Genomic DNA, 13,291 nt, shown 5'->3' with positions numbered 1-13,291 from the left:
CAGGAATGTCCTGACGGGGGAACCAAATACAGCAGAGGGAACACAACAGTCAACAAAAGGACGGAGCTCCATTCCGTGTCGTTCTGAGAGCTGCCCCGGCTCTCCTCCCAGCCAGCAGACCTGAGAGCTGCTGGGACGCGGCGTCCATGAAGCCATTACAACAGTAACACACGCAGCTGTGGCACCACACAGGTTAGCTCACACAGGTTAGCTCACACAGGTTAGCTCACACAGGTTAGCTCACACAGGCACACTTACCCTAACACCAGACCTTCCACGATTAACCATTACTCTGGGGGTGCTTTCAGAGATCACCCTAGCCACAGGGACTCAGTGGGCAACAACAACACCCCCAGCCCCATTCTTCCCCTGGCCTGCTAGAATTAGCAGGTATTCATCCGCCGGTTTATTCACGGCTAAACTAGACCCACTCAGCGGTAGGTGCAGGATAATATTCGCTCAACGCCGATGTCGTTCACTGTTGTTCACCCTTTAACCGACAGACGCTTGTTGGTCTGCACCGTCCCAGAGCTGTCCAGCCCTTCTTTGAGAGTAAATATGCTACAGTAATCACACTCGTGTGACCTGACGCTCACACATGAGATGTGACATGAGACGGCACATGGCTGCATCCCACTGGGGAACTGCTCACGTGCACGGAAAAGAGAGTTGTGTGAACCAGTGTATCCACAGCTGTATTCACTGCTGTATTCACTGCTGTATTTCCTGCTGTATTTCCTGCTGTATTTCCTGCTGTATTTCCTGCTGTATTCACAGCTGTATTCACAGCTGTATTTCCTGCTGTGTTTCCTGCTGTATTTCCTGCTGTATTCACAGCTGTATTTCCTGCTGTATTCACTGCTGTATTTCCTGCTGTATTTCCTGCTGTATTTCCTGCTGTATTCACAGCTGTATTCACAGCTGTATTTCCTGCTGTGTTCCTGCTGTATTTCCTGCTGTATTCACAGCTGTATTTCCTGCTGTATTCACTGCTGTATTCACTGCTGTATTCACAGCTGTGTTTCCTGCTGTGTTTCCTGCTGTATTTCCTGCTGTATTTCCTGCTGTATTTCCTGCTGTATTCACTGCTGTATTTCCTGCTGTGTTTCCTGCTGTGTTTCCTGCTGTATTTCCTGCTGTGTTTCTGCTGTATTTCCTGCTGTATTTCCTGCTGTATTTCCTGCTGTATTTCCTGCTGTGTTTCCTGCTGTATTTCCTGCTGTTTTCCTGCTGTATTCCTGCTGTATTTCCTGCTGTGTTTCTGCTGTATTTCCTGCTGTTTTCCTGCTGTATTTCCTGCTGTATTCACTGCTGTGTTTCCTGCTGTGTTTCCTGCTGTGTTTCCTGCTGTATTTCCTGCTGTATTCCTGCTGTGTTTCCTGCTGTGTTTCCTGCTGTATTCCTGCTGTATTCCTGCTGTATTTCCTGCTGTATTCACTGCTGTATTTCCTGCTGTATTTCCTGCTGTGTTTCCTGCTGTGTTTCCTGCTGTATTCACTGCTGTATTTCCTGCTGTGTTTCCTGCTGTATTTCCTGCTGTGTTTCCTGCTGTATTTCCTGCTGTATTCACTGCTGTGTTTCCTGCTGTGTTTCCTGCTGTGTTTCCTGCTGTATTTCCTGCTGTATTTCCTGCTGTGTTTCCTGCTGTGTTTCCTGCTGTATTTCCTGCTGTATTTCCTGCTGTATTTCCTGCTGTATTTCCTGCCGTATTTCCTGCTGTTTTCCTGCTGTGTTCCTGCTGTATTCACTGCTGTATTTCCTGCTGTATTTCCTGCTGTATTTCCTGCTGTTTTCCTGCTGTATTCACTGCTGTGTTTCCTGCTGTATTTCTGCTGTGTTTCCTGCTGTGTTCCTGCTGTATTTCCTGCTGTATTCACTGCTGTGTTTCCTGCTGTATTTCCTGCTGTATTTCCTGCTGTATTCACTGCTGTATTTCTGCTGTGTTTCCTGCTGTATTCACTGCTGTATTTCCTGCTGTGTTTCCTGCTGTATTTCCTGCTGTATTCACTGCTGTATTTCCTGCTGTGTTTCCTGCTGTGTTTCCTGCTGTATTCCTGCTGTGTTTCTGCTGTATTTCCTGCTGTATTTCCTGCTGTATTTCCTGCTGTATTCCTGCTGTGTTTCCTGCTGTATTTCCTGCTGTTTTCCTGCTGTATTTCCTGCTGTATTTCCTGCTGTGTTTCCTGCTGTATTTCCTGCTGGTTTCCTGCTGTATTTCCTGCTGTATTCACTGCTGTGTTTCCTGCTGTGTTCCTGCTGTGTTTCCTGCTGTATTTCCTGCTGTATTTCTGCTGTGTTTCCTGCTGTGTTCCTGCTGTATTCACTGCTGTATTTCCTGCTGTATTTCCTGCTGTATTCCTGCTGTATTTCCTGCCGTATTTCCTGCTGTGTTTCCTGCTGTATTCACTGCTGTATTTCCTGCTGTGTTTCCTGCTGTATTTCCTGCTGTGTTTCCTGCTGTATTTCCTGCTGTATTCACTGCTGTGTTTCCTGCTGTGTTTCCTGCTGTGTTTCCTGCTGTATTTCCTGCTGTATTTCCTGCTGTGTTTCCTGCTGTGTTCCTGCTGTATTTCTGCTGTATTTCCTGCTGTATTTCCTGCTGTATTCCTGCCGTATTTCCTGCTGTGTTTCCTGCTGTATTCACTGCTGTATTTCCTGCTGTATTCCTGCTGTATTTCCTGCTGTATTCACTGCTGTGTTTCCTGCTGTATTTCCTGCTGTGTTTCTGCTGTATTTCCTGCTGTATTCACTGCTGTGTTTCCTGCTGTATTTCCTGCTGTATTTCCTGCTGTATTCACTGCTGTATTTCCTGCTGTGTTTCTGCTGTATTCACTGCTGTATTTCCTGCTGTGTTTCTGCTGTATTTCCTGCTGTGTTTCCTGCTGTATTTCCTGCTGTATTCACTGCTGTGTTTCCTGCTGTATTTCTGCTGTATTTCCTGCTGTATTTCCTGCCGTATTCCTGCTGTGTTTCCTGCTGTGTTCCTGCTGTATTTCCTGCTGTATTTCCTACTGTATTTCCTGCTGTATTTCCTGCTGTATTCACTGCTGTATTTCCTGCTGTATTCACTGCTGTATTTCCTGCTGTGTTTCCTGCTGTATTCACTGCTGTATTCACTGCTGTATTCACTGCTGTATTTCCTGCTGTGTTTCCTGCTGTATTCACTGCTGTATTTCCTGCTGTATTTCCTGCTGTATTCACTGCTGGCAACAGTTCTTCCACTGAACGCTGTGAACCAAAAGGAACCAGAAAACCACCGAATGATTAAACGCTTGAGACGCTTTTCAGAAACGGTTCAGCTTGTCCAGTAAAACCAACCCGACTGACACGAACTGGACCAGCACCGGTCGGACACGTTTAATGACACGAACTGGACCAGCACTGGTCGGACACGTTTAATGACACAAACTGGACCAGCACCGGTCGGACACGTTTAATGACACGAACTGGACCAGCACCGGTCGGACACGTTTAATGACACGAACTGGACCAGCACCGGTCGGACACGTTTAATGACACGAACTGGACCAGCACCGGTCGGACACGTTTAATGACACGAACTGGACCAGCACTAGTCGGACACGTTTAATGACACGAACTGGACCAGCACCGGTCGGACACGTTTGATGACACAAACTGGACCAGCACTAGTCGGACACGTTTAATGACACGAACTGGACCAGCACCAGTCGGACACGTTTAATGACACAAACTGGACCAGCACCAATCGGACACGTTTAATGACACGAACTGGACCAGCACCAGTCGGACACGTTTAATGACACGAACTGGACCAGCACCGGTCGGACACGTTTGATGCAGAATTCCAAAAGACTGTGCAGAAGTAACACTAAATGTGTCTAAAACGACCTCCACCTGTAATAAACGTGTGTTTTTCATAACTTACCTGGTTTAAATAAAAAGGCGTCCTGTCGTTTTCTCTCGATAATCATATTGAAATGCAGATTTTCCACCTTAAAGCTGGAACGCTGAACGGGACGAGTCCACCGCTGCCTCCCAGCTCACTCCCAGATGAGCCGCTCTGGGAAAACTTTCAGCGCTAACCTTGACTCAGATGACTGAGGGACCTATAGCAGCTCTATAGGTCAGTGACTCTCCAGAAATCTACGAGAACCCTTTATGAATAATGTTGAATTTGTAATTGAATAAACTGTAAATGTTTCGAGGCGCACAATCAAACGAGCTTTCGCCACCTTGGTAAAAGAGTTCAGAACGGGCGTGTTGAAGTTTCTCATCCCCCCCGGAGCATGTGACTGTTTCATTCTCACGCACGCTCGCTGGCTCGTGCTCCTGTGGCTGTAACCAGAGACTGTTTGCTTGTTTTAGCTCCCGTCGTTTTCAATCCATCTCCTGAGGCTAAATAAGCAGGTCTCTTTCCCACAGGCCTGCACTAAGCCTGGGTGAGCATCTGGCCATGCAGGATCTAATCAACACTGGCACGGCCATTCTGTGTGTGACGGGGGGGGGGGGGCTGATGTCAGCATGAGGAGAGAGGGGGAGAGAAGGAGGTGAGAATAATAATAAAAAACACCTCAAGAACCAAGAACAGGGCATGACGAGACAGGTGGGATTCAAGACCAACAGAAACCATCAGACATCTGTCATAGCAGCAGTCTGGGGAGTGAGGATGAGGACCACGAGGAGGTGGAGAAGAGATCAGCAGACACTGAGGAGCGATATGAGGCTGAGGACCACGAGGAGGTGAGAGAGAAGAGATCAGCAGACACTGAGGAGTGATATGAGGCTGAGGACCACGAGGAGGTGGAGAAGAGATCAGCAGACACCTAGGAGCGACATGAGGCTGAGGACCACGAGGAGGTGGAGAAGAGATCAGCAGACACCTAGGAGCGACATGAGGCTGAGGACCACGAGGAGGTGGAGAAGAGATCAGCAGACACTGAGGAGCGATATGAGGCTGAGGACCACGAGGAGGTGGAGAAGAGATCAGCAGACACCTAGGAGCGACATGAGGCTGAGGACCACGAGGAGGTGGAGAAGAGATCAGCAGACACTGAGGAGCGATATGAGGCTGAGGACCACGAGGAGGTGGAGAAGAGATCAGCAGACACTGAGGAGCGATATGAGGCTGAGGACCACGAGGAGGTGGAGAAGAGATCAGCAGACACTGAGGAGCAACATGAGGCTGAGGACCACGAGGAGGTGGAGAAGAGATCAGCAGACACTGAGGAGTGATATGAGGCTGAGGACCACGAGGAGGTGGAGAGAGAAGAGATCAGCAGACACTGAGGAGCGATATGAGGCTGAGAGCACTGAGGAGCGATGAGGCTGAGGACCACGAGGAGGTGGAGAAGAGATCAGCAGACACTGAGGAGCGATGAGGCTGAGGACCACGAGGAGGTGGAGAAGAGATCAGCAGACACTGAGGAGCAATATGAGGATGAGGACCATGAGGAGGTGGAGAAGAGATCAGCAGACACTGAGGAGCGATGAGGCTGAGGACCACGAGGAGGTGGAGAAGAGATCAGCAGACACTGAGGAGCGATATGAGGCTGAGGACCACGAGGAGGTGGAGAAGAGATCAGCAGACACTGAGGAGCAATATGAGGCTGAGGACCACGAGGAGGTGGAGAAGAATCAGCAGACACCTAGGAGTGATGAGGCTGAGGACCACGAGGAGGTGGAGAAGAGATCAGCAGACACCTAGGAGTGATATGAGGCTGAGGACCACGAGGAGGTGGAGAAGAGATCAGCAGACACTGAGGCGCAATCTGAGGCTGAGGACCATGAGGAGGTGGAGAAGAGATCAGCAGACACTGAGGAGCGATGAGGCTGAGGACCACGAGGAGGTGGAGAAGAGATCAGCAGACACTGAGGAGCGATATGAGGCTGAGGACCACGAGGAGGTGGAGAAGAGATCAGCAGACACTTAGGAGTGATGAGGCTGAGGACCACGAGGAGGTGGAGAAGAGATCAGCAGACACCTAGGAGTGATATGAGGCTGAGGACCACGAGGAGGTGGAGAAGAGATCAGCAGACACTGAGGAGCGATGAGGCTGAGGACCACGAGGAGGTGAGAAGAGATCAGCAGACACTGAGGAGTGATATGAGGCTGAGGACCACGAGGAGGTGGAGAAGAGATCAGCAGACGCTGAGGAGCGATATGAGGCTGAGGACCACGAGGAGGTGGAGAAGAGATCAGCAGACACTGAGGAGCGATATGAGGCTGAGGACCACGAGGAGGTGGAGAAGAGATCAGCAGACACTGAGGAGCGATGAGGCTGAGGACCACGAGGAGGTGGAGAAGAGATCAGCAGACACTGAGGAGCGATATGAGGCTGAGGACCACGAGGAGGTGGAGAAGAGATCAGCAGACACTGAGGAGCGATGAGGCTGAGGACCACGAGGAGGTGGAGAAGAGATCAGCAGACACTGAGGAGCGATGAGGCTGAGGACCACGAGGAGGTGGAGAAGAGATCAGCAGACACTGAGGAGCGATATGAGGCTGAGGACCACGAGGAGGTGGAGAGAGATCAGCAGACACTGAGGAGCGATGAGGCTGAGGACCACGAGGAGGTGGAGAAGAGATCAGCAGACACTGAGGAGCGATATGAGGCTGAGGACCACGAGGAGGTGGAGAAGAGATCAGCAGACACTGAGGAGCGATGAGGCTGAGGACCACGAGGAGGTGGAGAAGAGATCAGCAGACACTGAGGAGCGATGAGGCTGAGGACCACGAGGAGGTGGAGAAGAGATCAGCAGACACTGAGGAGCGATGAGGCTGAGGACCACGAGGAGGTGGAGAAGAGATCAGCAGACACTGAGGAGTGATATGAGGCTGAGGACCACGAGGAGGTGGAGAGAGAGAGATCAGCAGACACTGAGGAGCGATGAGGCTGAGGACCACGAGGGGTGGAGAAGAGATCAGCAGACACTGAGGAGCGACATGAGGCTGAGGACCACGAGGAGGTGGAGAAGAGATCAGCAGACACTGAGGAGCAACATGAGGCTGAGGACCACGAGGAGGTGGAGAAGAGATCAGCAGACACTGAGGAGCAACATGAGGTGAGGACCACGAGGAGGTGGAGAAGAGATCAGCAGACACTGAGGAGCGATGAGGCTGAGGACCACGAGGAGGTGGAGAAGAGATCAGCAGACACTGAGGAGCGATAAGCTCCCTTCGTCTGGAGATGAGGTCAGAGAAACCTTCCATCAGAAGGGACGTGAGCCCAAAACCCGCTGCACACAAAGAACCCGAGTCGCCACATCTCCACGGTCGGCTCTAATCCACTTTACTGTCGCCAACTCCTGACCAATCAGAGTGATGATGGGATGTCTAACAGGCTGGTTACAGAGGAAAAAAGAGTCGATACCTAAAAACAAGAATTCCATGAAGGTCGTCCAGATCAGCAACGTGAGCGAGAACTTTCAGAACGATAAGCACAAGACATTCCCGGTCCATCATGGCAGAGCTGCTGGGACTCATCCAGTCTGAGCCTGTTTATCTAAGGAACACAGCAAGAACAAGGACATTCTGCTGATTCGGGTCGTGGCCCCGGAGCCCATAGAGACCCAGTCCATGTTCCGCATGTTCACTGTCCCTCTATGATCTCCCTCTCCTCACCATCTCTGTTTGATTGGATTTGTGATGGATGTATTTCACAGGTCAAAGGCAAAGATGAGTCTTGAATGGTGCTGACTGTGCGGCCGTAATGGACCCATTAGGGAGACACAGCTGGTTATTCAGGACCCAGTCTTCGGATCAAGAACCCTCCTGGAGCCTTCAGAGGCAGCAGCTTCTGGAACACTGTCAGATTCTACAGCTTCAGATTGTGAGAACTTAATCTGCTGTTTCTCTCAGTTAACTGGTTACTGGTGGTCCCTGTTTCTCTCAGTTAACTGGTTACTGGTGGTCCCTGATTCTCTCAGTTAAGTTAACTGGTTACTGGTGGTCCCTGATTCTCTCAGTTAAGTTAACTGATTACTGGTGGTCCCTGATTCTCTCAGTTAACTGGTTACTGGTGGTCCCTGATTCTCTCAGTTAAGTTAACTGGTTACTGGTGGTCCCTGATTCTCTCAGTCAAGTTAACTGGTTACTGGTGGTCCCTGTTTCTCTCAGTTAACTGGTTACTGGTGGTCCCTGTTTCTCTCAGTTAACTGGTACTGGTGGTCCCTGATTCTCTCAGTCAAGTTAACTGGTTACTGGTCCCTGTTTCTCTCAGTTAACTGGTTACTGGTGGTCCCTGATTCTCTCAGTCAAGTTAACTGGTTACTGGTGGTCCCTGATTCTCTCAGTCAAGTTAACTGGTTACTGGTGGTCCCTGTTTCTCTCAGTTAAGTGGTTACTGGTGGTCCCTGATTCTCTCAGTCAAGTTAACTGGTTACTGGTGGTCCCTGATTCTCTCAGTCAAGTTAAGTGGTTACTGGTGGTCCCTGATTCTCTCAGTTAAGTGGTTACTGGTGGTCCCTGATTCTCTCAGTCAAGTTAACTGGTTACTGGTGGTCCTGTTTCTCTCAGTTAAGTGGTTACTGGTGGTCCCTGATTCTCTCAGTCAAGTTAACTGGTTACTGGTGGTCCCTGATTCTCTCAGTCAAGTTAAGTGGTTACTGGTGGTCCCTGATTCTCTCAGTTAAGTGGTTACTGGTGGTCCCTGATTCTCTCAGTCAAGTTAACTGGTTACTGGTGGTCCCTGTTTCTCTCAGTTAAGTGGTTACTGGTGGTCCCTGATTCTCTCAGTTAAGTTAACTGGTTACTGGTGGTCCTGATTCTCTCAGTTAAGTGGTTACTGGTGGTCCCTGATTCTCTCAGTTAACTGGTTACTGGTGGTCCCTGATTCTCTCAGTCAAGTTAACTGGTTACTGGTGGTCCCTGTTTCTCTCAGTTAAGTGGTTACTGGTGGTCCCTGATTCTCTCAGTCAAGTTAACTGGTTACTGGTGGTCCCTGATTCTCTCAGTTAACTGGTTACTGGTGGTCCCTGTTTCTCTCAGTTAACTGGTTACTGGTGGTCCCTGATTCTCTCAGTCAAGTTAACTGGTTACTGGTGGTCCCTGTTTCTCTCAGTTAAGTGGTTACTGGTGGTCCCTGTTTCTCTCAGTTAAGTGGTTACTGGTGGTCCCTGATTCTCTCAGTCAAGTTAACTGGTTACTGGTGGTCCCTGATTCTCTCAGTTAACTGGTTACTGGTGGTCCCTGTTTCTCTCAGTTAACTGGTTACTGGTGGTCCCTGATTCTCTCAGTCAAGTTAACTGGTTACTGGTGGTCCCTGTTTCTCTCAGTTAAGTGGTTACTGGTGGTCCCTGTTTCTCTCAGTTAGTGGTTACTGGTGGTCCCTGATTCTCTCAGTCAAGTTAACTGGTTACTGGTCCCTGATTCTCTCAGTCAAGTTAACTGGTTACTGGTGGTCCCTGATTCTCTCAGTTAACTGGTTACTGGTGGTCCCTGATTCTCTCAGTCAAGTTAACTGGTTACTGGTGGTCCCTGATTCTCTCAGTTAACTGGTTACTGGTGGTCCCTGATTCTCTCAGTCAAGTTAACTGGTTACTGGTGGTCCCTGTTTCTCTCAGTTAAGTGGTTACTGGTGGTCCCTGATTCTCTCAGTCAAGTTAACTGGTTACTGGTGGTCCCTGTTTCTCTCAGTTAAGTGGTTACTGGTGGTCCCTGATTCTCTCAGTCAAGTTAACTGGTTACTGGTCCCTGAACACCCATCAGTGACAGGATGCATAGATCACCACAGTTTCCGCCTGTATCCTCGTTACATTAAATGAATTCCACCAGCCACCGTATTAGACCCAAATCATTAGGCCGGTATTGATTTGTTCATCTCACCCATCACTTCTCTCCGCCGTTCCTTTTTTTTAAATCAATAAGTTCCTGCGCTTTGAGCAGGAATTTCCCACAATTGAAAGGATGAAAACCGTTCTAGTAAACACTAAAATGTGCTCGTGCTGTCGCCAGCCTGCACAGATACGAGATGGGTTCAAATAAGAGCTACGAGAGATTAAAAAGAAAAGGATTCTTTAAAATATATTTGGGAGTTTATTTAAAATGACCACGGTGCTACTTTGAGTAAAAAAATGTCGTCGGATATTTATGTGGCTCTATCCATTTATCATAAAGGCCATGATAAAAGCATTTCTTTTCCCCCTTTGATCTCATATCTGCCTCCTTCCCCTCTGAAATCATCCACACATCCTGAGAGGGCAGATCGATGTTACCATGGATACCAAAAACTAGGGGGGAACCTCCCCTGCATGCTTCCTGTGCACCCCATAGCTCCTCTGGTCCCTCTAGAGCCTAACCAATTCAACTCTGGGTACACGGGAGCAGGTGGAGTGCAAGGTAACAAAGACGAAGGCGTATCTAACAAACCTGTGATCGAATGCACAGACAGACGGAGACGAAAGAAAGATCTGAGGCACGGAGCTGGTCGCCTGACACGGATTTCATAGGACAGCAGGACAATTCATTACTAAACATTCTCTCTCTTTTTTCAGAAACATTAACATTCCACACACCGACCCAAAGCTGTATCTGCAGGACCAGGACTAACGACCCGCCACTAGGATAAACCCCTCATTGCCAAAGGCTTCTATTTAGCCGGAGTGATCATTGATCCAAATGTTCAGAAGTTCAAAAGAACACTATCACCTTTGCTTCTCTTCTTTTCACCGCAGCACCAGGGGCTCCTCGTGCTCCCGCGTGCTTATTTAGCTTGTACTTACACCAAAATCCATAGGTCAACATTTCAACCATCAGTGGAAAGGTTGAAAAAACTGACCCAAAGCTGCTGAGACGGCAGAGAACAAACAGCCACCAGCTTCCTGGCACCGATGGCAGGAGGGTGTTCTCACAAACAACCAACAGGGGGGGGGGACCAACAGGGTGGGGGAACAAAAGGGGGGGGAACCAACAGGGGGGGGGGACCAACAGGGTGGGGGGAAACCAACAGGGTGGGGGAAACCAACAGGGTGGAGGAACCAACAGGGTGGGGCAACCAACAGGGTGAGGCAACCAACAGGGTGGGGGAACCAACAGGGTGGGGGGACCAACAGGGTGGGGGGCAACCAACAGGGTGGAGGAGGAACCAACAGGGTGGAGGAACCAACAGGGTGGGGCAACCAACAGGGTGGGGGGACCAACCGGGTGGGTGAACCAACAGGGTGGGGGGACCAACAGGGTGGGGGAAACCAACAGGGGGGGGGAACCAACAGGGTGGGGAACCTCCTGTGACCCCCCCCCCCCCCCCACTGCCCCTCCAGCCTCTCACTGACAGTTCTCTGGTCCGGTCGGGCAGAGGAGAGCAGCTGCATGTTGGACCCATCGAGCTGTAAAAAATGTGGTCGTCATCTTACGCCAGCAACAAAATTCTCCATGGAAACGGGTTAGTTCAGACCGCGGGTTAGTTGAGTTTAGCTGAGAAGGCTTTTGGTTAACACTTCTATCGATCCCGTTTAAGCCACACATTGAAAAAGTGAATGAAAACGAGGTAAAAAGCTAATGTGAAGATAACATTTGGTCCAGGCGGTGTCACGCCCAGCGCCACGTCCTACCAACAGAGGGGGCACTCCCCCTGCGACCTTTGACCTCAGATTCTGCCTTCTGCCACTGACACATTCACACATGCTAAGCTAGTCGAAGCTCGTCTCCGTCTTGGAGGGCGTTTGTACAAGGTTAAAACCACAGAACACATGGAGGCGATGCAGACTTTCCCAGGAGATTCAGAGATGGAACCCAAACCCTTCTGGATTTAAAGGCACATACGTATTAGCCACTGCACCACTGAGCTCGCCTTCCAAGCAACATCTTAAATTAAAATTCCGACTTCCCGGAAGCTGCACAGCGGGATGTGGAAGTACATGCGCCTGATTGTCACTTGGCATCGTTCATGGTTTAACGAGCTTCTTCTTTCTTGTTTTGTTTGTAGGACAGAAAGTGGGAACAGTTGCTGTTGGTTGTGCTTTAAGAATCAATTCTGACACTTTGAGACTGATTTTACATAGAAAAATGTGACCCGTGTGCCCAAATGAATTATAGCATATATTCATGTATATCCTGATCAATTACAGCCGATACGTTTCCCCAGAAAAGAAAACCAAAATATCGCATTGGGATTTGAACTCAGACCCGTTGCTATGATACGGCGGATGCTTGGAGTTGAGTAGAAGCTGGACTTAAGGACCTGGAGTGGTGTCAGACTTAGAGCCCTGCTTCCGACACCATGGAGCAGTTCTAGAAAAGCTTGACCATGTCCACAGACAGACCAGAGAGAACAACAGCAGCTCCTCCTCCAGTACAAAGCTTGTGGTTCCAGACCCAAAAGGGAGGCTAGAACTGCTAATGAGGTGCTTCAGCCGAGTTGTACGACGTATCTGGTTTGAAAAACCTTTTAAAAAGTCAAGGTACGGTGTAAATATGAGCACCGTGACCATCAGAACACCCTGTGCTGCTACACTGAAGCTCTTTCTTCACAGTGGCCACAGGCAAACATCACACAGAAGAGCAGTTCTGCAGCCATGGTGATGAACTCAAGATCACAGGTCCACCAGGAGGAGCGCTTCTACGTGGTTCTGACTCGGCTCCGTGTTCCTGGCTACGTGACCACTGGCGGTTCTGGTGTCAAAGGAGGAAACATCTGGCACAATTCAGCAGATCTTCCGTCAGTATGCATCTGGAGTCTCGATAGTTGTGGGTCAGAAGTTTAAACAAACCAAGCAGAAAAAGACTGTTTCAGGAAAATGTTAATTAAATGGGCTTAAAGTAATTAATAGTGTTATTTGCTTGTGGCCTGCAGGCATCAGCATCTCTGACTGATCTTTGGGATGCAAACCGCAGCATTTGCTAATCTGTGAAGATTCTAAATGGATCACAGCAGAAACCAATTTGTATAAATGCAAGTGTGTGTGTGTGTGTGTGTGTGTGTGTGTGTGTGGTGTGTGTGTGTATGTATGTATGTATGTATGTATGTATGTATGTATGTATGTATGTATGTGTGTGTGTGTGTGTGTGTGTGTGTGTGTGTGTGTGTGTGTGTGTGTGTGTTGTGTGTGTGTGTGTGTGTGTATGTAAACATGAAACCATAATTAACTTCTCTGGGGATCATGTGACACAGATGCACACATTTGACTCCTGAGTGATATTTACGAAAATAGTGCAGAACCTTGAATATACAGCTGTGCCCCCACTGCTGAGGTCAATGAGGAGGAAACGGGGCCAGATAGGGTTGGGGTTAGGTTAGGGTTAGGTTAGGGTTAGGTTACCTTGGGTTAGGGTCACGGGTTAGGGTCACGGGTCACGGGTTAGAGTCACGGGTTA

General features: G+C 49.3%; 1 protein-coding gene across 7 annotated transcripts in view; it reads right to left on the bottom strand.

The window, feature by feature from the left end:
- Positions 1–13,291, bottom strand: part of trpm3 (transient receptor potential cation channel, subfamily M, member 3) — a 73,178-nt gene that overhangs the window by 48,726 nt on the left and 11,161 nt on the right. The window contains exon 1 of one of the 7 annotated variants that reach the window (XM_057032401.1): positions 259–405. The exons of the other annotated variants lie outside the window; for them this stretch is intronic. Within the exon in view, the coding sequence (XP_056888381.1) occupies positions 259–288 (30 nt within the window). The 5' untranslated portion in view covers positions 289–405. Of the gene's footprint in view, positions 1–258; positions 406–13,291 lie in introns of those variants that run through there. 7 annotated transcript variants of the gene reach the window in all.

This window comes from Takifugu flavidus, chromosome 5, assembly GCF_003711565.1.
Source record: "Takifugu flavidus isolate HTHZ2018 chromosome 5, ASM371156v2, whole genome shotgun sequence".
In the NCBI taxonomy this organism is placed as follows: domain Eukaryota; kingdom Metazoa; phylum Chordata; class Actinopteri; order Tetraodontiformes; family Tetraodontidae; genus Takifugu; species Takifugu flavidus.
The sequence above is the reverse complement of the archived record's forward strand: the minus strand, read 5'-3'. Positions and strand labels throughout refer to the sequence as shown.